Source organism: Eptatretus burgeri, chromosome 6 (genome assembly GCF_056783735.1).
Source record: "Eptatretus burgeri isolate ZD-2024b chromosome 6, Ebu_testis_v1, whole genome shotgun sequence".
NCBI classification, from domain to species: domain Eukaryota; kingdom Metazoa; phylum Chordata; class Myxini; order Myxiniformes; family Myxinidae; genus Eptatretus; species Eptatretus burgeri.
Window position 1 is genome coordinate 56,616,679 of NC_140966.1, and position 27,500 is coordinate 56,644,178.

General features: G+C 43.4%; 1 protein-coding gene and 1 long non-coding RNA gene across 4 annotated transcripts in view; one reads left to right on the forward strand and one right to left on the reverse strand.

Annotated features, from left to right (window-relative positions):
- Positions 1-27,500, forward strand: part of LOC147024839 (uncharacterized) — a 127,741-nt gene that overhangs the window by 35,595 nt on the left and 64,646 nt on the right. The gene's annotated exons all lie outside the window — the stretch shown is intronic.
- The window catches only part of LOC147024840 (mesoderm induction early response protein 3-like), a 133,475-nt gene that overhangs the window by 21,703 nt on the left and 84,272 nt on the right, over positions 1-27,500 (reverse strand). For all 3 annotated transcript variants that reach the window (XM_085885154.1, XM_085885155.1, XM_085885156.1), the window contains 3 exons: positions 25,061-25,152; positions 15,023-15,147; positions 14,768-14,889 (listed from right to left, as the gene is read on the reverse strand). In XM_085885154.1, coding sequence (XP_085741280.1) covers positions 14,768-14,889; positions 15,023-15,147; positions 25,061-25,152 — 339 coding nt within the window. The remainder of the gene's footprint in view (positions 1-14,767; positions 14,890-15,022; positions 15,148-25,060; positions 25,153-27,500) is intronic.

Below are 27,500 nucleotides of genomic sequence, written 5' to 3' on the forward strand. Positions count from 1 at the left end.
TCTCCGACGATGCCTTTATCTCCAGGGACGCATCATTCCCCATGACAAAAACCGGAAGCAAAAGGGTGATACAGACGACACGGATTCCAAATTGCCAGGGTATTGTGTTGTTGTTGTTTACTATTCTCTCGTGTGCACGCGTTGAGTATGAAGCTCACTACGTTCGCTTTTAAATGCTGTGCTGTGTATAAACACGATCAGGTTTGATTTCTATGTTGTGAATATTAAACGCTGTGCGGTGTATAAACACTATCGGGTTCGATTTCTATGTTGTGAATATTGTTTCCACACTATTAAAAGTGTGTATGTGTGTGTGTGTGTGTGTGTGTGTGTGTGTGTGTGTGTGTGTGTGTGTGTGTGTGTGTGTGTGTGTGTGTGTGTGTGTGTGTGCGCGCGCATCAGTGTGTGTGTGTGTGTGTGTGTGCGTCAGTGTATATGTGGCAGCCTCTACAATTTTACAATTAACTGTGACATATACTCCTTCAGACCGTCATCCACGGGATTCCTGTGCGGAGCATGGGTATCCCTGCTGGTATGTGTATATATATATATATATATATATATATATATATATATATATATATATATATATATATATATATATATATATATATATATATATATATATATGGTGTCCCAAAAAAATATACAACTTTTAAAATGCTTCTTTTGATCCTAAAAAAGCAGTCATTTTGTCACTAATGCTTCATTTCTTGTTGCAGAGACCCTGAAGTTTATTTTGATATTAAGCAAGCGCCAGAAAAATGCCAAGACTGACCGTACAACAACGGACGAAAATTGTTGAACTTTGGCACCAGACGATAAGTGTCATACAGGTAGAACGTCTTTACTCGAGACATTTCGGTATCCACTTGCGCCATGCACCAAACTTTCAGACAATAAAGTGCACCATCGCAAAGTTTACCAATGTGGGAACCATCTGTGACCTTCACAAGGGTCACAGTGGTTGGAAGAGGACAGGTCGTAGTGAAGAAAATGTGGAAATGGTGAGACAGGCGGTCGTTCAGAGTCCAAAAACATCGATTCGACGACTTTCTGCCAAGACAAATATTCATAAGAGCACCGTTCAGAGGATCCTTCGCCAAGACATTCATGCCTTTCCATACAAGGTGTTTTCTCAACCAACATTTTGAGGGCCGCTTTATCTCCCTCTACGAAGATGTTGAGTGGCCACCGTATTCCCCTGACCGTAGTCCTCCAGACTTCTTGTGAGGGTATCTCAAGGACATGATCTATGGAAACCCTAGGCCTCAGACTCTTGATCAGCTGAAGGAAAACATCCACCGAGAAATCCAGAACATTCCTCAGGAAACGTTTCCCAAAGTGATGGAGAACATGACAACGCATTTGCAGGCAGTGATCGGACAACGTGGAGCCTACGTCGAACATGTGGTCTAAAAGAAAACGACGATTCCATACCATAATTTAAATTTTGGTGGCAATTTTGACATTGGTACAATAAACTTCAACCTTTCAGCTTTCTATCCAGCCATATATCTTTAAAAAAAATATATGTTACGACCATCTTCTTTGCAGATGAAAAGTTGTATATTTTTTTGGGACACCCTATCTATCTATATATATATATATATATATCTATATATATATCTATATATATATATATATATCTATATATATATCTATATATATATATCTATACACAGTCATGCGCCACTTAACGACGTTCCGGGCAACGACGGATCGCATATACGACGGATCTGCCAGCTCTGAAAAAAAAAATGTAACTGAAAAATTCCTATCGCCGAGTGATGTTGCCTCGTATAAAAATAGCACATACAATTATGTACACTGTACTGTACAGTACATAATACCTCATAATGGTAAACGACAGTGTGGCCCTGTTATAATGCGATCGTTGAAGTCCATAAAATGTCATCACGAAAAAAACAGGGTCGTGCTAAATCGGGATTCAAGGAAATCGGCTTTCAAACTGAACCAATGTTTGCACGTTTACCTTCCAGCAAGTAAATTACCTTTGAATTGAAGAATTCCACGAATAAATCGTTGTTCTTCGTTGACATTAAAACACAAATTTATTTTTAGTGAAGCTTTTTATGTTGTTAAAACAATTGCACTGTTCCAAAAATATATATCACAATTGACAGGTGCTCGTTTCTTAATTTGTAAATTATAACATCGATGCAATGATTACGTATTTATAAAATCCAAACGCTAATTATTCACCTTTCTATAATCTATGCGAGAGGAGATTGTAAGCTGCTGCTTACAACACTGATGGCCGTGATGAACAGCACAAAGGTAAAACTAACGCGTCTTGAGTCTCTCTTGGATGTGTGTTACAATTGCAGACAGTATTCAGTACAGTAACATGCTGTACAGGTTTGTATCCGAGGAGCAATAGGCTACACCATATAGCCTAGGTGTGTAGGTTTGTGAAAGTACGATGTTCGAAAACGAAAAAAAAAGATGTTTGCACAACGACATCGGTTAACGATGCGTTTCTCAGAACGTAACCCCGTCGTTAAGTGGCGCATGACTGTATATATATATATATATATATATATATATATATATATATATATATATATATATATATATATATATATATATATATATACACATATATATATATATACACATACATACATACATACATACATACATACATACATACATACATACATAGGTATATGTAGAACTTGCATAACCCGTGCCCATGCACGGGATAGCAGTACAACATAGCTCGTAGCAGACGACAGACCGTACATGGGGAATGATAAAAATACGCATTGTGCAAAATGCAAGTGGTACTATGGAACGCCAAGACTTCCCAAACATTGTCGGCATGTCCGCTCAGTGTACAGCAATTTCATAGGGATTGTGTGACGGCGAGCCGAGTTTTTAGTGTGCAAGCTTGGTATTATAATAGAGATATATGTATGAGGCCCCGCGAGGAGGAGTGATTTAAGCGACATTTTTTAATGATATGATGATGATAGAGTAAGGGTTAAAATAGTGCTATGTGGCATTAACTCCAAAATGGCCGATGTGTCCCTTGCTTCACTCCTCGCTGCGCCTCACACACATATATATATATATATATATATATATATATATATATATATATATATATATATATATATATATATATATATATATATATATATATATATATATATATATTTTTTTAATATCTGCTTATTATTTATTTATATTTTTATTTATTCATTTGTGAAACCGCCACTCCAAGGCAATGGTTCACAACATACAGCGATCCCAAGGGAGTTATTTCATATGTATGTGTTTAGTTGGTCCTTTCCATATATCTCGTGGGTAAATGGGAAAGATGTGTTGCATGGGGCTTTTAGTTAAGTCTTCCATCCTCTACCAATTTTTTTATGTTATTATTTTATTTTGCTTTACTTATTACACAAACCATGCAAGCATGCATGCAAAACAGTGGCGGTGCCAGTATTGCGAAGTACAGCGGGGTTCGTTTGTAAATGCACGCCAATTTCCATTCAAACTCCGCACCAAAATCCAACTGCCGCCTCCCTTCAGACCTTCGTTATGCTCACCACAATGTTATAATGCTCACCATAACCACTACGCACGTCTTCTAAAATCCCCACAACCACCTACGTCCATTTCTTTACAAACGCCACAGCTACGAACACCTCCTCCACTCTCTTCACCTCAACGCCAGATGTACATCCACCTTTCCCAATCTCTTCACCACAAACACCACAGCACTTCTCTCACCTATCTATAACTGCCACAACTGCCATCTACCTCTTGGACACTCGACACAGTCTCGGAAGACGCTGAAGGAACTAGTCATGAGTCAAGTTGTTTCGGCGTATAACTCGAAGTGCAAGCATGCACTGGGATTCATTCAAAAATGTACAGATAGCGCTGGGATTTCTCTAAATTACTACGCTTGGAGTCCAGCGCATGTTCAGGGCTGGAGAGCACTTCAAAATACTCACCCCCATGTTGGTCTAGGACAGTGTTTCTCAACCTGTTTTGTCCCACACCCCACTTTGATTTTCAAAAAATTTGTATGCCCCACCATGATTGGAGAAGCTCCAGTATATACTACATATGTATTTAAAAGGCTTTATTAAACTTTATTGCAAATTTTATTCAATTGCTACTCACTTCAATGGGAGCCCTGCCCTTGACACTGGCTGCAGATTTGTTTGATTCGAGGAACCAATTTTGTCAGTTTCAGCCTTAAATCACCACGTTTCGTGATTTCCAGTCTTTCTCTTCGCTTGCAGCAAATCGGTCACAACACTAAATCCACATTCGACTAAATAAGATGATGGAAAATTTATCAATACTTCCCTTGCCAAAGTAGTCGAGTTTGGGTATTTCTTTTCGCTCTCCTCAGACAGCCACTTCATGGTTCCTTTGATCTTGAAAAGAGTTTTCACAGACTCATCTTGTTGCAACTCGTATAACTCCTCTTGGTATTGCTCTGGTACTTCAGATGAATCCACCAGAAATGGCTGAATCAACCAAGAAGGGAACTCGTAGCAAAGCTATGAAAGCGATCATATATTGATTCATTAATTCTTAATTCTCATGCCCCACCAAAATATTGCCACACCCCACCTTGAGAAACACTGGTCTAGGAGCTCCGACGCATGACAAGGTCCAAGAGCGAATAGGCCCATTTTCGATTCTGAGCCCTTGAGGGGCATGGCTACAGGGCAATTGCTGAATGCCAATGGGGGAGCTTGAAAGCACCTACAGCCTCGTTTGATCTGACTTTTAACTCCTCCCTCGCTCAGGGCCCATAAAAGGAGCAATTCGGCTTACAATCACAGTCTTGAGTCAGAGAGCGGCAGGAGGTGGACTTCGGCAGACTGGGCAAGCTTCACTTCTCGAGGCGACTGGACAAGAGCTCTTCAGCGTCGAGAATAATGCCACAAGTTAGCGCAGCCAAGCGAGGAACCAGAGTGGAGCAAGCGATTATCAGAATGGGCCGAGACCCTCCCTGTTTCAGACTCAGTTCGGCTGCATCCAGCAGCCACCATTTACACTGACAGACTCTTACACAATTCCAGTAAGGTCTTTTTCTTACGCATTTTCTCTCCCATCTATCTCTTCGCCACTGTGGACGCATAAGTGCAATCGATGAGGGCAAGTCCCGAACTACAGTTTTTTTCAGTTACCTTACTGACTCGCACCTCTCACACTTTCCTCTTCCACCATGCCACATGTTACACTGCACTACACTCACACCTCTCACTCCCACACCATGGACACCTTCAGTTTCTTCTCTCCTTCCCCCTTCCTAAGTTTGGATTGCGCTGGTATGCCAGGCACCAAGAGGTCGCTAGTCCTCAACTGCTTCTTATCTCTCTGGGCTATCTCTAATTTTCCGTGTGCATGTGTGCGTGCCCTCCACAACTCCAAAACCATGAAACTTTGCATGTATACTGAGGGAAAGCCAAGGAAGTGCATGGGTTAATTAAACACCCCTTTTGAAGATAATTAATGGCCTATTTAATTATATCCTTGATCAAGCGATCCTCAGCCACATCGCTCTCTGGAGTCTTAAGGTGTTTCCTGGGTTACATCGCTGCGGTTACATCGCTGGGGAGGGGGTTCCAGACGGTTCTTTCGAAGAGACCGAGTGAGTGTGAGAGATTTGTCAGGATTGAAAGACATGTTCCACATGTTGGACCAGTTTGTGATTTTATCCAGATCTGCAGAGTGAAGAGGCTGCTGCTTGCCAATCTGAGGGATGACATGGTACGGCAGAGGGTGGAGTCCTCAGCAAAGAGATAAAGAGGATTTTCCAGAGAGTCGGAGAGATCATTGATGTAAGCCAGAAAAAGAACAGCACCCAGAACACTGCCTTGAGGAACTCCAGCCTGGACAAGAAGAGGGAATGAGAGAACTCCATTTAGGGCCACACATTGGCTGCGATAGGACAGAAAATCTGTGAGTCATGAGTGAAGATGTTCTTGGATACCATAGGAAGAGAGTTTGGTGAACAGAGCAGGGTGCCAGAGCATATCGAAAGCATGCACTATGTCCAGGGAGATGGCTCTGATTTAATGTCTGTCATTGAGGATCTCCATCTATTGGTGGGATAGCATAAGCAGCATATCCAGGGAAAAGTGACCTGGTCTGAATCCAAATTGATGATCAGAAATCAAGGCATTGGAGAAGAGGAAGAATTTAATGTCTGAAGCGATGATTGATTCCATTACCCTGCTGATTATTTGGAGAAGGCTGATTAGTCTGTAGTTTCAGGGATCTGTTTTTGCACCTCTTTTGTGCAGAGCGGTAATGTTTTTCTTCCCATGTGATCATGTCGAGAATCTCTCAACCTAAGCCAAATTACAAAGCTTAAGCTCCAGATTTGAATTTAGCAGCAGTTCCAACGCTATAAAAAAAGTGTTCATTTGTCCGATTCGAACATTGCTTGGGCATTTCCGGGTGCATAGTTTTATCGACTGCAATTGTTAATCACTTGCCAAGCCAGCCATTCTGTTGGAGTGCTTGTTGAGTGCTTAAGCCACTTACCGAGTACCCTACAGTTGATAGCGGAACAGTTTGTGTCCCAATTGGGATGTACAGTCAAATGTTACAAGGTAGAGGTATGTGTACAGCACACACGGACGTGGTAGATATAGGTAGATTTGGCTCTCCACGGGTGTGTGGGCATGCCATTCCCGTTACGGGCACCACGGTGGCAAAGTTTTATTCCGTATCTTATGTCAGTTTTATCGGGTTTTTCCTTTGTCCCCGCGACTGTTTCTAAAGCATTTGGTTATCGGGTTTGCTTTGCAAAGGTGATATGTTTCTCTTTGTGAGTTTCAAAGCAAAATATATTTGATACCACCTGATTTCCAAGCTGTTTGCCATATTAACGTTTTCTAAATTACCGAGCCAATTTTTTTTAAACACTAATTGCATGCAGCTGTTTCGAAAGATTAATGTTTGTGCACATCTCCCTGAAACACAAAATACAATATTGTTTTTCATTGAAAGCTACTCAAGCTTTTTGGGTTGTTTACTGTACATACTGCAGTCAGTAATCACACTGATTCCATATCTTACTGTAGTGAGCCAATTCCCCAAAAATTGTCAATAATGGCCAATCATGTGTGCGTTTCATAAAGCATAACATATTCTCGCTAACTCCCCTACCCCCACCCCTCTCTTTGTCCCATCCTTGCTCTATCCCCACCCAACACAGTGCAGCACCCTCCTCCCACATCTATCTATCTATCTCTCTCTCCCCCTCCCCCCTCTCTCCCTATTCCCCTCAGCGAAGTGACGGGTGATATTTGCTAGTATATTAATACTTCTCAAAGCAATAGAAAATCTAAAGGTCCATGGAAGGAACACATAAACACCAACAATTACGTGTTACATAATATCATTTTCATGTGTCTGACTTAATTTTACAACCTTATTGAAACTCACAGATAAACATGGAATACGTTTGTGAAGTGCAACATGCTGTCTTTTGATTAAATAAATCAGAAAAGCGACAAGATGCACATGTCGTGCTAAATAACACAAATCAACGATTTAGATAGATTTATCACCTGAGTCTGCTTTCCAAATTGGCAGATGACAAAGCTTGGAATAAGGGTCGACAGCAGCGAGGGGGTGCGGGGGGGGGGGGTCAGATTCAGGAAACTCCAGATACTTTCATATTTTGGGTAAAAGATTGGCAGATACAGTTGAAAATAAAGAAATGCAAGGTGATGGGGATGGATAAGAATAATAAAGAGATAACATCATGCAAGGGGCAATCTTGGAACATTTCACACAGGAGAAGAATCTGTGGTGGCAATAGCCCTCAATATAGATAGTGTGGGGAGGGAGGAGTGGTAAACAGATAACACAATGCCAGGTAGCTATAGTTAAAGCTAATGTTTTTTCTTAGGTTGTATTCGTAGAGTGATAAATTATAAAATCAAGAGATAGTTTTAACACTGTATCGGAATTTATTGAGGCCTCATCGAAAATATTGTGTTCAGTTTTGGTCACCACATCCGAGGCAGGATATAACTGCCAAAGAGAGGGTTCAGTATGGGCTCCCACTCGATTGATTCCAGGGCGAACTGGATTGGGTGGTGATGAGCGGCTGAAGGAGACAGGACTTTATACATTATAAAGGAGGCGATTGCAAGGAAATGTGATCGAGACGTTTAATATAATGAAGGGTATAAGCAAAATATATGCAAGAGAGATTTTCAGTGGAACATACAATGACAGGACTATGGGCCATAGCTTGAGAAAAAGATGAGGAGAGTGGAAGAAGAGGAGAAGAAGTCAGGAGTCTTTTACTCAGAGTAGTTGATGCGTGGAATGGTCTCCTTGGAAAGTAGGAGCAGTAGAAAGGCTTAAACTGAAATTAGATAGGTACCTATAAACTTTGGGAATCGAGGGGTAACTGGGCATTGGCAGGACTGATAGCTTTCATATGGGTGGGTGATTGTGATATCTGTGAGCGTGTCTCATCAAAAGGTGAATATGCTGTTGATGGTTGTTTTCCCAACACCCAAGATTCATCCCTAAAAAAATAAAATAAAATAAAAACACTTTTGTGATGACCCTGCCTCACTGGTCTCCTCCCCACTCCTTCTTCCCTCGTACTGCAGTGAAATCAAATAGATGCTGAAATTCATGGGGTGTGGATAAAGCAGAGGAATGAAGGGCCCAAAGTCCTCCAACTGTGTCTTCGTTATTAGTATTTTCTTCTGTTGTAGCAGACTTAAGGCATTATTTATTCCTGAACTCTTTGATTTCTGATCATCAGTTTGGTTTCCACCCTGGCTATTCTATCTCATATGAGAGGTTAAGGTTCCAAGCTGTCTGCCATAGTATTCCAAGACCCTCATTTGATGGTCTACGAGAAGAAACAAAGGATCACTCTCAATGGTCTTGATTGTATTCTTTATTGTGATCTTCCTCTTGAGGCAGGCTGGCATCACGCAAGCCAGCTTTTTAAAACCGACATTGTTGGCTTAAGTAAATGATGACTTCTTCTTTGGAAAATCATCTCTACCACTTTTTAATTATATAAATCTGTGCAAAATGGTACCCTACACTTCAGAGGCAAACTGCTGCAGCATCTCTGGAATTCTGAAGAAGAAGAAAAAAAAAGCATTGAAAATTGTGGGTCATCTATCTGGAACATCTTTAAATGAGGGAAAGTCGCAAGCATTCACTCTGCTCCCTTCACGAGGATCACGTGTCAAACCCCCCTCCCCCCCCTCCCCAGCTTACTTCAAAGGCCAAACCCTGGAAGAGGTGCAGTCTGTGGAGCTCGAAGGTCTCGCTATTTACCATAACCTGCCACGATCAGCCAATCTCCAAACTCCTTTCTAAATCCAGCCGACACCTTGGTATTCTCTGCAAAGCCAAGACCAATATCAGCTGTGAAGAGCTCATTATAAGGTACAAGGCCTTAATCTGAAGTGTCATGTACGCTGTCTCCCCACTCTGGGTTGCTGCAGCTGCTTCCCAGCTTCCTTTCTGGAGGCTTCGCGGCTACTGCTCATCAGATTATTGGCAACTCTCAGCACGAGGACGAGTCCCAGGATGTTCCCCTTCGACCCTCTATATAGGCCAGCGGTATAGGTCAGATTTTTTTGGTACTTAATCAACCAGCTTGACACAAAGCTACAAGAAGTCTCATATGAAAGATGGGGATCTCAGTAACTCATTTTGCCCTGTTGTCTTCATTTTTTGGTGTGTGGCCCATGAAATATTCACACCTGAAGGATACCCCCATTAGAAAATTTTGACCATTTCTGAAAATCGGTGAATTAGCCATAACTACAAAGCAATGTGCCCTATTTTTACATGATTGGTATTGAAATGTGCAGAATGAACAGGGGAGTGCTACTAGTTACTTAATGGAATACTTCTAGATAAATATATGTACATTTGAGTGCTTTTAATAGAAAAAAGACGTAATTTCCGGACCGCTAACTTCGAAAATCATCAACTACAGAAACAAACATCTGCCAATTGTCATATTTTTTTCTTTATTTTATATGTGTTCAGTTTACCATATCAATATAATGAGAATATTTTGAAACAAATTTCTACTAGCAAATTATACGATACAGTGACTGAAGTTTGCACAAGTGATGTGATAACTATACGTTACACCAATACACATTGTTCTACGAGAAATGAACTAAAACATATTTTGAGCAAGTGTCCTCGATATGTTCAACCATCACTGTTCGTGTCATTTTGGTCACCATGTGATAGTTCGTTGCCACACTGCCTGTCACTGGTGGCACACATGCACTCGTTGGTACAAGGCAAACTGTCTTGTGAGCAGCTGCAGCTGTTGGTACATGGTTCACTACCACGGCATGAACACACAAGACCATCTTACATCTCCGCTGATGTGGGTCCATCAAACAATGTGGGATGCAGCACACCTTCTCCTCTGTACCATCCACAACCCTCTGGTGTGGGAATTTCTGGATTTGCCAGGTGGGCATTCATCCATACTCGGGTTTGGTGAACGGATCTCTTCACATGTTCGAGAAAAGCTGGTTCGGACGGAGGCAACTTGTGCTCTGGGACATCTTTGGTCGCTGCGAGTTTCTCCCGAAGATCATTCAAATTTGTGTGTGCATCCATATATTTCCCTTGAGAATCATACATGGCACTGACTAAATGTCTTGAAGCAGCCACTGCCTCCTGGAGATCGTCAGTGGCGAGGACTTCGAGGTGTGGACCATTATTCTGAAGATGCAGTGTCTTCATAGCTTTCCATGCTTTATTTTTACTATAGCTGAAGAATGCTGATAGAGTCGCATCCTGTCAGGGCATGAAACGCAGGAAGCCGGGTACACATTTCTGGAAGCAAGCTGTAACATATCTGATGGACCGGGATAAGCTTGCATCCTGCTGATGTTCTTTTCTCTATCCATATTTCGGCAGTGTTCCGCAACTGTGGAAAGTAGTGGACTGCTAAGACGAGCACATCAGTGTCTGCTGATTTGATTGTAATGGACCCACGCGCATTGTTACATCTGAACTCATCATCGGCATGCTTCACATGAAGAAATATCCGAGAATCTGCCTCTTCCTGAATTGATGAGAGTTGACTGTCATGATACATTCCTGCAGATGAAAGGCATGCTGTTAGCGAACCATCAGAGAAGCCATCAGCCAAATAGATCCACTTTTCTTGGTGATCTGAAAGTTATTTTGCTGCTGGTGCATGTTGCGTGCCGTGACTACGGATAAAGTGTGTCAAGGTGGATTTGTTTGATGATAGAGCCATGAATTTCGTCCATTGTGGTACTGGGCGTCCAGCAATGACTTGGTAGCTTCAGGATCCACCAGCAACAGCAAGGCGTCTCATTCTTTCCTCTGTCTTCACAGAATTGACATCATCATATTGGTCGAAGACGTCGATGAGGGTGTGGTGTGTTTTGATGCAATGAAACAACTGGTTTAGGTAACACTGTGCCAAGTTACCAAACGTACTGCCATTTCTACCCAGGATATGGAGTTCAGCCATAGCATCCCTGATGTACACGCTGCGATGTTGGTTATCACTGGCAGTGTTTTCGTACTCCATCGACTAGGCCCTCGAGAATATGCCCTAGTTCTGCTTTGGTGTTCTTCCGTGGAGCTCCATCTTCATGAAAGATAGTTGTCGGAACAGACGTAATGGAATAGCTCAGGACGTGCTTCATGTTCAGGTCAGTGCGGACTTGAGTCAACAGCAAAGCACGGCGGAAAACCATTTCCGGGTTGATTGCAACCAATGCTTTCTGACCCAAAATCAGGATTTTTGTTTTCTTTTTGGAAATCGAAAACGTTTTGAGTTTGGATTTTGGATTTTGGGATTGGCTGGTACATGCTTCTCTGCCCCCGAGTGCAAAGAGATTGTGATGTACTCTTCCATCTGTCTTTTCCCCAGGTCGTGGACAGACAACAAGGACTTTGAATATCCTTGGAAGCGATGACACCAATTGATATATTCACAAGATGTTCATCTGGATTATCAGTGGTCCGGAACGGATGTCGTATTGTCTTCGACATGACAAATCAATCGCTGTACATGCTGTTCATCACGGTTCAGAGCTGCAGGGCGCATTTGTTCATGACCCATGTCGTCCTTGTGGATGGTCCCACTTCTGGATCGTATGGCAGATGCATATTCTCCCAAGCTTTGTCGTGTGATTGTCCACCGAAGTACTGCAGACTCCTTTCTCGTTAGGCCAACAATGCCACCGCTGCTCTTAGCATCCCTAACCCTAACATATAATGATGTGGTTGTGATACTACATTATTCTCCTGTCCAATCGACACATTTCAATACCAAACGTGTAGGAAGAGGGCTCTTTGTCTTGTAGTTTATGGGAAATTATGTGATTTTCTGAAATGGTCCAAATATTCAGACGGGTGTATCCTTCAAATGTGAATATTTCGTGGACCGCACACCAAAATATGAGGACAACAGGGCTAAATGTGTTACTGAGATCACCATCTTTCATATGAGACCTGTTGTAGCTTTGTGTCAAGCCGGTTGATTAAACTCCTAAAATATAGCCCTTTATAGAGGTTTACCGCTGGCCTAATAGCACTAACACCCTGTATGTGTTGCCTTAGGAACTTTTCCCTGCAGTCTTTCAAAAGTGCTAGTATCACCACCTTGTGATGCTCTTCCCAAAACACTCAATCCTTTCTACACTTGCTGACCCTCTTTTTCCTCATTTCCATGCATTTCTTTGTCTGCCTCCCCCCCCCCCCGAAACAATCCCCTCCCCCCCTCCCATCCTGGTCCTACTGTTAATATGTGAACCTCATGCCCTGTATTGCTCCTCCCTGAACAAAGAATTGTGTTAAAAATGAAAATATAAATGCACTCAACATGGGCCGAATTTTAAACCAAATCTATGCTTAACTTCCGACTGAGCCATATTTACAATGAGCAACACAAAAAAAAATACATTTTGAAACGATATACGTACTGGACGTGAGAAATTTGTGCTTTCCAGAAGTTGCCAAACGTCAGTCATTTCCAAGATTCAAGTAAATCTGGCACCGAGATTTTTGGGGGAAAGTAAGGGATGGGGGAACAAAGGGGACTGGGGATATTCTGTCTCAGGGAATATCCAACAATTATTTTTTTTTGTACACATTGTCGAGGCTCGTATGAGAGCTCACATACAACGCGCAGCAAGCGGGCATAAGACAAGAGGGGTGGGAGAGGGAAGGACAAAACGGCGAGGAACAGACATTAGGAGATCTGTGGAAGGGAGAGGGATGGGGCGGGGAACACGGGGTATACAAGATGGACATTACAAGGACTTTCAGGAAGAAAAGCAGGGAATTTGAAGGAGGTGGGATTGGGGTGGATTAACGGGGGTAGAAAAGATCGAGGTTGGATGTGGGAAGTTAAGAGGTGGTGGTGAACAGCTGTTTTGAAGGCCTGGAGGGAAGAATGGGATTGAAGTGAGTGTGGGAGTTTATTCCAAAGGTGGGAAAAAAGGGCAATGAAAGAGTGATGATGAGCAGTGCACCATGATTTTGGTAGTTTTAACAGAAGGGGTTGTTGGCAGACCATGAGCACCCTGTGGAAATATGGTGGGGACATATCGCAGACAAAACTGGGGGGGGGGGGTAGGGGGGAGACCGGAGAGGAGATGGTAGAAGACAAAGACCACCGACCTGCCTGCGGTGAGAGAGTGAAAGGCCAAACATCTGTGAAAAGGCCAAAGTTGCAACAAGCGTAAAGCATACAGCCGGTCTAACCTTAATTAGGCAATCACTGATTGACTGAAAGAAAACCATGCCCCCTATTTGTGAGCTGTTTAGTGCTTGCTGTGCAAATGATGAGGCATGGTTTTATCATGTGTGACCTTGTCACCAGTAAAAAAATTCGTAAAATTAGAACTGCAAATGGCTTGATACAGAAATTGACATCTTTTGGGGAGGAATGTACAGAAACTGATGCTGGTAAGGCACATTGCATGCTTTGTGAGAGCGAGTTAAAGTATGGAGGTCATGGAAAACCATGCATAGACTATCACTTCAAGACACATAACACAAGAATAAAGAAGCCAAAGAAAACAACACAACCAATGATCAAATACCACTGGCTTGCATGTTTATTTAAATTCTGTCCTCTCAACAAATAAAGGTTAAATAAAATTACACGCGATCCAATACTACCATTGAATAAAGTCTGTTAATAAAGTGAATGGGGGAAGAATCCCCCTCAGGATTTTTGATACTCGAGCACTCTCATCGTACCGACACCCCCAATCCCCACTGATACCTTTTTCTTTTCAAACTGAAACGCACTATTTTATTACCATCACTCGCACTAGCACTGTTGTGGTATGAGACGACTCATAATTTATCAAAAAAATGTAGATCAATCATTTGACAATCTCCAACTTCATTACATTTTACTGTCGACTGGAGTGACCCCACAATTTCTCAAAAGACTATGCCTGCTCCACCCATGATGAAAATGCTTCCCCTGAAAAACATTTCTGGGGCAGGGAGGGGGAATGAAATAAAATAAAACATCCTGTAATCCCAGGAAATATTACTCTTCATAACTTGATAAACATCAAAAGATAGATATTTTCTTGGTTTAAAGCCCTGAATTTGGAATGTGCATTTTTCACAACTCTACAAACCGTGTATCAAATTAATCACAAGGTGAAAATCATTCCAAAAGAAAATTTAATTCTTAAAACTCCTTAAACCAGTCTTCTAAACAGAATCCAACCTGCAGTAACGCCGACGGGGCTACCGTCCAAACCATTTCGTTCTCTCCGACCAAATCCCCAGGGCAGAGAAAACCGGTCATGTGCCGTACTGCAGGAATCCAGCCCCAAGCTTTCAAAATCTCTGTAAGAGCACAGACAAGGACATGCAACACGAGTTTGAGAGACAAGTGACATTACATCAAAAGTATAATCTGAGTGCAAAGAGAAGATGTTCTCATGTATAAACGGCCTCAAACGCAAGTGCATCCTCTCACATAAGACTAGGAGGCACGAGTCGCCTACGCCCAAACCGGCTTTGCTGCATGAGGTCATCATAATGTTCCGACTTCTTCCACGTGTAGTAGTAGGACACACACTCAGCCACAGTCTTCGTGCCAACCTGGTTGGGCAGGCAAAAACAGAAAGGAGCGAGAGAGAAGAATAATGAAAATAAATTTGCTACATCGGTAACTTCCTGTCAACCTCTTGAGTTTTCATGAATCAGCCATTTAAGTCGAGAAATAATTACATTGTAAGAAATGATGAAGATGGCACTGCACAGAAGAGACGAAGGAACTGCAAATAAATAGTTTGGTAAATAAATAAATCAGGGTACGTTCAAATTATATTTTGCCACGAGTCAGCTGGGCCAACAGGTTATTGATCCACTAGCCCGTAACGGTTTCTGCTACCCTGGTTTTGTTGACGGTCCTAAAACACGGAAAAAAGTAAAAAAAAAAAATCGCAGGCTAAGCGTTTTAACTTAAAACACATTTATCAATCTAACCAAAAGACTGACACCCGTGCGATGACAAATACGTGTACAATAAGAACAAGAGCAGCAATGCTGACAAACTGGTGATGGCTGGCTGGTCCCAAATTTTCGACAAAGCTTGCAAAGGATGATTAACATTGTGTCATCAAATGCATATGCCTGGTGTTGGCTTGATGGTCAGGGTGGTGGGCTTGGGATCCTAGGATCCTGAGTTCAAACACACTTGGCTGTTGAATTAATACCAGGTGGGGTTGACCTGTTCCGAGGAGATGTAGCTCACCACACCTGTAAACCGACGGCTCTATTCTTGTTCCACCTGGTACTTCTCGGCATTGCATTCCCTTAAATGCCTGGCATGGACATACGCTTGGAACTGCTGCTCTCTAGACTTAACTGTCTTGAACAGGACTCTCTCTCGCTCACAACCAACTTAAAAACTTTAAACTGTGCTCTCTCTCTCTCTCTCCTCTGATGCTCAGAACTCACTCAAACTCTATTCTAAAACTGGTTATGAACTGTGCTGCCAGAGATCCTGTCAGCTTTTCCCATTGCCAATCACGTTCACTTTTTGGCATCGTGCCATGCTAATTGGCTGGCACCCTGTGATCCAGCTATCGCAATTCATCCTTGAAGTGTCAAATACTCCTGGCCACCCCAAAGTGCTGAAGGTGGCCCATCCCAATGTCAGTCATCTTCTTGCCACCCAACACCACCTCCCCTGATCCAACCACTCGACCAAGGATAATTTCAATGCTTAAAATGAACTACACTCACCGCACCTTCCTTTGCATCTTGGATGCTATGGACTCTGACCCCGAACTTACTGTCGGGAAATGTTTTTAGGACCAGCCTCGCGAACTGTGTCAGTGCCATCAGTACTCTCTGAATGAATTCAAAGCCTCCACCATCAACGCCCGCTGGTAAAATCTATGGCCACAGGCAGTCAATGGCTTCAGAGGCTTTCCCAACACCATGAAAGAGGTGGAAAATTGTCAGGTTGGCACGGGAGATGGGAAGGGAAGGCTTCAATGATATGATGCCTGACGAATTGGAGAGGAGCTCATCGCCTCGCACAGAGAGGAGCTGACTGAGGAGTTGGACGCCATCGTCAAAGTTTCTGAGGAGGACGGCTGTGAAGAGGAGGAAGAGGTGGTGAGGCCAACCCTAACCATCAAGTTCCTGGGTGAGGTGCTGCAGGATATGAGGGAAGTATCTGACAGGTTGTAAGATGCCGACCCAGTAACGGAGCGATGCAACCGGTTCAAAGGGAGGTTGGATGAAGTTTTGTTGCCGTACAGAGAGCTCCACAGAAACCTGCAGCACTCAGCAAAACACCTCTTGATCACCAATTTTTTTTTTCACCACGGCCCCTCCACCTCAACAACATCAAGACCCTCGTCTGCATCCTCTTCAGATGAGTTAACTCGATTAACTCATCATAATTATCACATGAAAAGTTACATCCTATCTTCAATGAAAATTGGAAACTGTACCTGCTGCTGTTGTCTTTTCATTTGTAAGCATTTTTAACGAAACTGCAATGATGTGCATTTAATTAGTGTTCATAAAATTAAAGTTTTTTTTCCCTTATGAATCATGAACCGCCTGGAACCTATCCCACTTTTTCCCCCAATGAAACAATGACCCAACATTCACGGCATTTTTCCAAGAACGTTACACGGCATTTGACCGCATTTTTTGACCTAGCAGCCTCACTCTGCGTTTATAGTTCCAAATGCACCATACACCTCCACAATTTTACTTCAACCTTCCCTTTTCAGAATGTTATGCAATCTTTATTTAAAATAAATAAATAAATTCACTTTTGACTATACACCTCCCATAGCCAAGTGCTTCTTCCGTAACCACGTGATCTGTTTCCACCCTTTGCGATTACCGATCCAAATTCACCATTCACCTCACGATTTTTGCATAACCTTACCATGACCTAATCTGATAAACTCTCTCAAAAAATAAGTGATAAAAACGATCTCTTATAATGCTTCATCTTCCTCTTTCACACGTGTGGTACTCATTACTGTATCATGATGCACCACTCTTTTTCCATTTCAACCGACTGCTCTCAATGCTACCTTTCCTTCATACCTTGTCGAAAAAAAATCCAACTGAAACAGCATTTCTTCTCTCCATTCTCTTAATTCGCCTTTATTGCATCCGTCAAGGAATGTCTTCAATCGCATCTCTGACCTAAAATTAAAAAAAAAAAACCACTTTGCTATGAATGTTTGCTTTCCATCAACCATTCTTTTTTTCCAACTTCAGTGCCAACTAACCCCTCTCACCCCTCCCTCTCAAAGCAACCATCACACTCTTCCTTCTCTGAGCCTCCCTTTCATCTTTCTCAAAAACAACCCCTCACCTTTCTCCCTCAATTGTCCCCACTCACCCTTCTCCCACCATTCACTCCCCTCACTCACCCTTTTCAAAGTTGCCCCCCTCACATCCACAAAGCTGCCTTCTTCCTCTGCCCTCTCACCTCCATCTCATCACTCCACCTACTCAAATCCTAAACTGCCTTCTTCCCCCTCTCTTCCCCCCTCTCCCTCAGCACCACAGAGCCTTTTCTCCTCATCCGGCTCCCTCCCAGAGCTATTCTGCAATCCCCCACACCTTCAGCAACTCTCCTTACCCACCCTCCACCCTTGTCCTCCCCTCCCATCCCGTGCACCCAAAGCCTCTTCCCCTCCCTCTTCATGAACAGTGTGGACCTCAAATATCCGGGGCCTTCACTCAAACCTTACAGATCTTTCCATGCAGGTTGCCACTGACAAACCAAACATAATCTGCCGAACAGAAACTTTCCTCCCTCAAGACGTCTCTAACTCCCAAGTATCTCTCCCTGGTTACTCCCTCCTCCGGTATGACAGACCTGAGCCTCGTCCTGGTGGAGGAGTTGCTCTCTTCATCAAGGATTCTATTCCTCACTCTCCATGCACAGTCCTCACTCCCCCACACCCCCCCAAGAATACCTCTGGCTACTGCTTCCCCTCCACTCCCATCTCATGTTTATATGTCTACTGTAACATCCACCAAAGCCTGGTGTTGGCTTAGTGGTTAGGGTGGCGGCTTGGGATCCTAGGGTCCTGAGTTCAAGCCCCGTTGTCTCACCGTTGGCCGCTGAATGAAATACACCAGGAGGTTGAGTAAGCCTGTCATCCTTCCGAGGTCTGCAAAATGAGCACCAATGTGCTGGTAAGGGGGACACTGCATCAGTGGCATAGCTGCGTCCCAATGAATGATGCAACCAGCAGCCACAGGCTGCACTCGATAGAGAGAGAGAGAGAACACCCACCAAACAGTGGATGACTCCATTTACACCTCACTATCCAAAAACATGGACCAACTTCTATCTTCTCATCCGAACTCTCTCTTCCTCATATGTGGTGACTTCAATTGTCATCATGCCAGTTGGCTAGGTGTGGGTACCTCTCTCACCTGTCATGGCACCTCAGCAAAAGCTTTCTGCGACTCATTGGGACTGACTCAATCGGTCAATATCCTGACCCGGATCTCAACCAATGGTACTCTGTCTCTTCTGGATCTGATTTTGACAAATTTCCCTGAAAATATCTGTTCTTCCTACGCTCCAATTGGTTCTTCTAACCACGTGCTTGTCAAAGTGGACATCTCTCTGGCTGTTATCAGAGAACCACCTCAGCGCCGTCGGGTCTGACATTTTACTCAGGCCGACTGGCAGGGTCTCCAAGTAGCCATCAAACTTCTACTCCCATCGCTACTTTCTCCAACATTAATTCATCCTGAGAATTCTTTCAAAGAAAGTTGCTCTTCCTCATGCACAGATTTATCCGCTCTCATCTTCAATTGACCTACAACTCCGCCATGGCCGGTTCCAAGCCCGGATGTGAAAGGAGGAGGGTTGGGCATCAGAGCTGGCAACTCGGCCCGTAAAACTCCCTTGCTGAAAGTCATGATGGATATACTACAACGAGCAGCAGATTCAGATATGGCGAGGGCATTCCCCAGTAGCGACGCGCATCATTGACCCCCGGAGGATGTAAGAAATCGGCAAGGGGTGCCGCCGGTCCAACGAAGGCTGCTAAAGAAGAGAGTTGGAACAATCCGTTTTGTATCTTGGAATGTCAGAACCATGACAGGGAGAAGCAGAGAATTAGCAGAGGCACTGAAAAGGAGGCGGGTATCCGTGGCATGTGTGCAGGAGACAAAATGGGAGGGACAGAGCACGAGAGATTGGAGAAGGATATAAACTCTTTTACTCAGGTGGTAGAGAAGGAAGAAATGGGGTCAGTATTATCTTGAATGAGGAGCTCAAACAGCAAGTGGTGGATGTTTGCAGGGAGTCAGACAGATTGATGAGAGTCAAGATCATATGGGGAAGGAGTATCCTGCATATCATCTCTGGGTACTCCCCTCAAGTTGGATGCTCAGAAGAAGACGAGGAGGAATTCCGAGAACATCTGGAAGACCTGATCACGAACATCCCAGGGGATGAACCCATGATCCTGGGAGCAGACCTTAATTGTCACGTGGGAAGTACTTCTGAAGGATACGAGATGATCCATGGTGGCAAAGGATATGGAACCAGAAATGAGGAAGGGGAGAGGATACTAGAAATGGCAGAGAGTTTGGAACTTTTCTTCATTAATACTGGATTCTAGAAAAGGGAAGAACATCTGGTGACATAGAAAAGTGGAGTAGGCAGGACACAGATTGACTATTTCTTGGTGCGTAGCAAAGACCGAAAGCAAGTGAAAGACGCGAAGGTAATACCTGGGGAAGCAGTAGCTCATCAACACCGAATGCTAGTGATGGACCTGTTTGATAGGGGGAAGGTGAGAAAAAGAAGCCAGGACTAGAGAGAAAGGAAGATCAGAATTTGGAAATGGAAAGATTTGGTAGCGGAGTACCAGGACAGGGTCAGGGACAAGATGACCAACGCTGGCATGGAGGACCTCTGGAAGACCTTGAAGGGGGTACTGGTGGAAGAAGCAGCAGAGGTGTGTGGGAGAACATCTGGGAAAGGTAGACAAGAGAAAGAAACTTTGTGGTGGTCAGACGAAGTTCAGAACAGCATCAAGATGAAGAAGGCCACCTTCAAGGAGTGGCAGGGGGATAGAAAAAACAGGAAAAGAGGGACCGCTACAAGGCAGCAGAGAAGGAAGCCCGAAGATCAGTGACAGAAGCAAAGGAGCAAGCCACAAAGGAGTGGTATGAGGAAATGGAAACACCGGAGGGAGAGAAAAGGGTGTACAAGGTTGCGAAACAACGGGAAAGAGCAAGAAGAGACATCCCAACTATGAAGGTGATTAAACATAGGGAAGGGAACATCTTAGTTGAGGAAGAAATGGTTGGAGCAAGGTGGAAATAATACTTTGAAACACTGCTAAATGAGAGGAATGAAGCGGAAGAGCTGAATGAAACACCACCAGTGGAAGGACCAGTCCAAATGGTAACAATGCAGGAAGTCGGCGAAGCCATCAGGAAAATTTAGAAGAACAAAGCAGCGGGACCATCTGAAGTAACCATCAAAATGATCAAAGCACTCTGACACCATGGAGTCCATTGGACTGACGGGATCCTCGAGAACATCTGGATAACGGGGAATCTGCCAGAAGACTGGAGAGAAAGTGTACTGGTTCCAATCTACAAACAAAAAGGAGATGTGCTCGATTGCGGGAACTACAGGGGAATCAAACTCACGGAGCAGATGCTGAAGAAAAAAACCAAAAGGATGCTGGACAAGAAAATCAGAGAAGTCACGAACATCCACCAAATGCAGTTTGGCTTTCGACCTAAACGGGGCACTACTGATGCTATTTTCATCTTCAGACAACTGCAAGAAAAGCATCTGGAAAAGAACAAGCGACTCTACCATGCGTTCGTTGGCCTGGAAAAGGCATATGACGCAATCCCCTGGGAGTTGATCGACTAGAATTTATGCAAGAAAGGAGTACTTGAACACTTGATAAACATCATCCGGAACACTTACAATGGAAGAACAACCAAGGTCAAAACAGTACATGGAATGACTGAGAGCTTCTAAGTCAAGGTTAGTCTTCATCAAGGGTCAGTACTAAGTCCGTTATTGTTTGTCACAGTCTTGGACATCATCAGCCAAGAATGCTGAACCGGCCTTCTCTGGGAAATGCTGTTTGCATACGACTTGGCGATCACGGCAAAAACGGAGAAAGATCTGCAAAACCAACTTCAAAATTGGCAGAGAAGTCTGGAACAAAAAGGAATGAAGATGAATGTGAAAAAGACAGTATCAATGACCAGCGGGAAGAGTAAGACCAAGAGAAAAATCAACATCAAGCATACAGGGGGAGCAACCTTGAGCCAAGTAGAGGACTTTGTGTACTTGGGAAGTAATGTAGAGAGAAATGGAGGCAGTGAGAAGGCTGTGAGGGATAGAGTGAAGGTAGGCTGGGCAAAATTTGAGCAAAAAAGCGAGAGCAGACCCAGTCTTCGGGCAACGTTTTGCTGGCTTCACTGCCGGCTTCATCAGGCACAATAGACCCCAGGCCTCAGCACGTGTACGGTTTTTATTTTGATCCGACCGCTCATTTCCAGTCACGTGCTGGTGCTCAAGGTCAAATGGAGGAGTGCTTTTTTAACATTTTATTTTGCTTTTTTTTTTGTACGTGATCTGGTGTTGTATGTATGTGGGTGAGCACGTGTGTGCGCTTGTTGTTTTTGTGTTTGTGTTTCCGGAGCATGAACACTGCTGGTTTCATGTCTGGGTTGGGCATGATGAGGTGTTGGTTATACAAGTGCTGGGGTTCTCTTTGGGTGTTGTGCACATGTGGATGTGGTGTTTGGGATTGGGTGTTTGTTGCTCACCTTGTCCAGCCGTTTGCACCATTTGCATAAGAGGTGTGTATTGTGTGGTTCTGTACACAGTCTCCCCAGTTTGGCCACCGTCACGGCTCTTCATGTGCTATGCTTCCAAAATCAACCTGTGTCATTTGTTAGATGTAGTGTCTAGGACACGGGTCCCAAAGTCAAATTTATGGCTAGATTACAGGCAATGACATGCTATGGCTGACTGGGTCACTTTTCCAAGCCTAATTGCTCTATCAGGTTTATCTCGTCATCGTTTCCAATTCCTTCCAGTTTCACCAATGTAGAATTGGTCAGTCTTTGCATGATGAATGGTAAACTACTCCAGATTTATTACCAGTTGGTATTGGGTCCTTCAGTTTTGAGATGACATTACGGATGGTGTGTTGAGGCTTGTAGGCTACACCAATCCGTGCACCACGGACTACCAGCGAATCCTTTCTGAAAGGCCCGGGTAGTATGGCTGGACACAGTGCCCGAGTGTGTCTGGCTCCCTCCGTTCTGTCCTTTTTTGTTCTTCCAATGTGGAAGTATCCCCTTGTTGTACCCATTTTTAAGCAGGACTCTGTCTGATATTTGTCATATATATATATATATATATATATATATATATATATATATATATATATATATATATATATATATATATATATATATATATATATATATATATATCTTCTTCTTTCAGCTGCTCCCATTAGGGGTCGCCACAGCGGATCATCCGTATGATCTGCATAGTGATTTGGCACATGTTTTACGCCGGATGCCCTTCCTGATGCAACCCTGGTCGCCTCTTACGACACAGGGATATGGTACACCTATTTTAACCGGGGTATACACCGGCCCAGTATACTGGTACTCATTTCGCCGACCTCAGAAGGATGACAGGCTAAGTCAACCCTCTGGTGTATTAATTCAGCGGCCCAACGGGGCTTGAACTCAGGACCTTTTGGATCCCAAGCCGCTGCCCTAACCACTGCGCCAACACCAGGCTATCTTTTAAACAAACATATATCAAAATAAAACTAGATCGACCGCTAATTTGAGCAAAAAAGCGAGAGCAGACCGGGTCTCAGGCAATGTTTCGCTGGCTTCATCAGACACAATCGACCAATTGTGCTTCATCAGTCTATTGTTCCTCATGAAGCCGGCTGTGAAACCAGCGAAATGTTGCCCGAGACCGGGTCTGCTCTCGCTTTTTTGCTCAAATTGGTGGTCAATCTAGTTTTTTTACTTTTGGTTGGAAGCGCCGCCTTCTTCTTTAAAAAATTCAATGAAATATATTTTTTGTTTTATTTTTTAATTGCATGTACTATACTCTGCTCTGGAGTGTCAGTGCTGCTGAATCAGTTCTTTGGTAAGAGTTATACTGGGTGGTTTAGCATTGCCTTCCCAGCATTGTTTGTCTGTGTTCTCTCCTTTGAAATGCTGAACCTCAAGCAAGGAAGAGCACACACCATTTTAAAAAGTCTTTGGTTTGACTCGGATGGGGTTTGAAACGCAAGCCTCCCAGACTCAGAAGGGACGCTCTCACCATTACACCACAGAGTCTGGTAGTTCTTACATAGAAAAGTCTACATGGAGGAAACCTCAACTTTGTTGCTAGTATTTTTTTTTTTACATTTCCATTTAAAATGTGCACCAGTCAGTTTGGTTGTCCACAAACTGTCTCTCCTAATCTGATGCATTTTCTGCTCGCCTCAGGCTTGTGGGCAAGTGCTAGGATTAAATGTTGTAAATAACCAATAATGTCAGTATTATTGTTCGGAGGAATATAATGGTTACCACATACTTATAAAAGAACCAAGACTTCACATTGCTGGTTAAGATTCCATGAAGATGCTGTCTGTAGTGGTTGTTATAAATTATTTAAAAAGAAAATTAATTCTGTCCATTTCCACCATTCTACAAGACTGGCACAGCAGGCTTTAATCTCATGAAGGACAAATAAAAAAAACTTTTTTTGCATGTTTGGCTAGTCAGACAGCTAGTGGTAAAGTTGAAACTTTGGACCACCCAAGTTATCTTGCATGCACACCTTAGGATGGTGCATCACTTTTAAAAAATGTAATTCAGCAAATTCAACAGAAAAGCATTTGTTAATAAATTAATCAAGAACATACTTATGCACATAATCAAGTGGGCAAAACAGTTTTGGTGGAAATTTTATACAGTATTTTTGTAAGAGAAAAAGAAAAGAAGAAGAAGAATTAAAAAAAAAAAACTTGCAGAAATAATTCAACTCTGAAAAAAAAAATACACAATATGGTCACCATTACAAGAAGTCTATGGAATACTTTATATTAGAAACACAAACTCCCAATAATACTGCATTGAAGGTTACTCAAAGAAATAAAGAAGAGTTTGAAGTATAATTTCTAAAGAAACATTATCCAGATTAAATTGTACTATAATGCATCTCAAAGACAAATGCACATCCCCTTTTCAAGCTGTGAACTCACCTCAACATGTTATTGATTTCCTTCCCCCCCCTTCCCGTTTTTTTTTTTTTTATTCCACCAACCGGTGTCCCCCCCCCTCCCTTCCAACCAACATTTCACACTTTATAATAACTTACACCAGGGATGTCTTCTCTTGCAAAACAATCAGACAAGCTGCTGATTAAAATGAAATAAAATAAAAGTTAAGTAACAGTCAAAATATTCCTTTATTAAGATTTTAGCACAGTTTGTACCTTCATATGGATGACACGAAAGTCCTTCCCATGAAGACAAAATGCTGCTTCAAAGGCCTGCTGTTCTTCTTCTGTCCATTTTACCAATTCATCTGCAGGAGAAATGTCATAACATGCCCTATTAATTTTGCACCTTCTCGAAAGCCAGAATGACAAACGTACATATTGAAAATGTCCAAAAATTTAGGTTATAATTTTTTTGGGGGGGGTAAATGTCCTTGAAATATAAACTTTGTATTATCACCTTTTCAAAGAGTACAAACTTTAAGGAACAATTCCACTAAACAAACTAGAACAAGGAATCAAAGATTCATCCCTTGCCCAGATTTGTTTTGTGTGGTGGTTTTATAGTATTGTCGGACCCCGCTAATTGCGGGAGATACGTTCCTGGAAAATGGCGAATCAGTGAATAGCAGGGCATTGTTTCAATGGCAAAATGGAGGGGATAGATTCTCGGCAGTTTGTGAACCGTGAGAAATACCGATAATGGCGAAGCCGTGAATAGCAGGGCATTGTTTCAAAGGAAAAATGGGGGGATAGGTTCCCCGCAGTTTGTGACCCGTGAAAAATACCGAAAATGGCAAAGCCGCGAATGTCGTACATCATTTCAATGTGAAAAAGGGGGATAGCTTCCCGGCAGTTCCTGATTCATAGGGGAAACTTTAAAAAGTTTAAAATTTTTTCGACTGCGAATGCACATGATTAGTTTCATTAAAAAAACAAAAACAAACAAAAAAAACACCACCAGGTACCATTAACAGTTTTTTTGCACAAACACATGGAATGGTGACGATGGATTTAAAATCTAATGAACTCAGTGGAGTCGGCTGAAGATCACGCAGGTGACGATGCTGATGAGTCGCTCACCAAAGGGGATGCAGGAGAGGCAGCAGATACTCCTGAGGTGGACGGACCAGGGTGGGGGGGAAATGGGTGATCGTGAGCTGCTTGGCAGATTTCCACATGTTTCGATGTAGCTCCTTGTATTTGAAGTCACCCAACCCACTCTTGAACTTGAGGTAAGCTCCATGACTGGATTGGCATCTTACAGCCTCTGGGTAATTGACCACATGTCCTGCAGCAATCTCACCCAGGAACTTGACCACAAGGTTGAACCTCGACGTCTTTTCCTCCTCATCCTCCTCGGAAACCTTGGTAATGGATTCCAACTCCACGGCATGCGAGGCAATAAGAGCATCCAAGTCCACAGGCTCCATGTCGTCAACACTTTCCCTTCCCACCTGCTGTGCCAACCTGACAATTCCATGCCTCTACTCTGCAAATGTGGGTAGTTGTTGACAGGAAAGCCTGTGAAGTTCTTCATTGCCTGTGGCCACAGTTTCTGCCAGCAGGTGTTAATGGTGGAGCCTCTCACCTCATCCAGCGACTCTGATTGCGCCGATGCAGTGGACTATGTTGAACTCCTTCCAACACTGCCCGAAGGTGAGCTCCAGATCGGAGTCTATCGCATCCAAAATGCCGCGAAAGGTGCGTTATATAATAGGTTTTGAAAGTCGAGTTTACCCCTTGGTCGAGCAAGCGGCTGAATCAGGGAGGTGTTGGATGGCAGGATGATCACCTCGATGTTTGGGTGAGCTACCTTCAGGTCCCCGGGGTGGGCAGGAGCATTGTCGACGAACAGGAGAACCTTGAATGCAAGGTTGATTTTATTCCCACCATTTACCTCTCCAGCTGAGGGATGAAAGTCATGGAAACATCCATGAAAATTGCTGCAGTCAACCATGCCTTTGTTGGCACTCCAAAACACAGGCAGCATGTGCTTGTTCTTGCCCTTGACAGCTTACAGGTTCAGGGAACAGTACAGCATCATGGGCTTCGTCATACAGTAGCCTTTTACATTTGCACAGAGGATAAGAGATACCCGGTTCTTTGCGGCCTTGAATCCCGATGCTGTCCCCTCATGCTTTGAGATAAAGTTTGCATTGGCATCTTTTCCAAAACAGGCCAGTCTCATCAGCATTGAACACCTGCTCTGGTAGATACCCATTCTCCTCCATGAGCTGCGAAAGTTGAGCAGGGAACGTTTCGGCCACTTCCTCGCCCGCAGAGGCACGCTCACCTGTCATTTTGACGTTGCGGAGAATGGAGCACTTCTTGAAGCGGCCATGACCATCCCCTGCTCACTCGGAATGGACTGGGGCCGCTCATACCCATGTGACTCATGCTAGTGCCACCCGTGCCCCAGCCAGTTGCACGTGCATAGGCATTACCTTTGCCGGAGTGAGAGGTCCAATTACAGGCATGTTCTTCTGCGCATTGTCCTCAATCCATACACCGAGAGCTTTCTCCATCCTTTCTCAGTGGACATCCCGGACGTGGGTGACCACTTTGGTGCTCGGTGCAGCGCTCGCCACGCCTTCTTGTTCTTCCGTATGGAGCGAAGAGTGGATTTGTTTACGCCATGCAGTCTGCTGCCTAC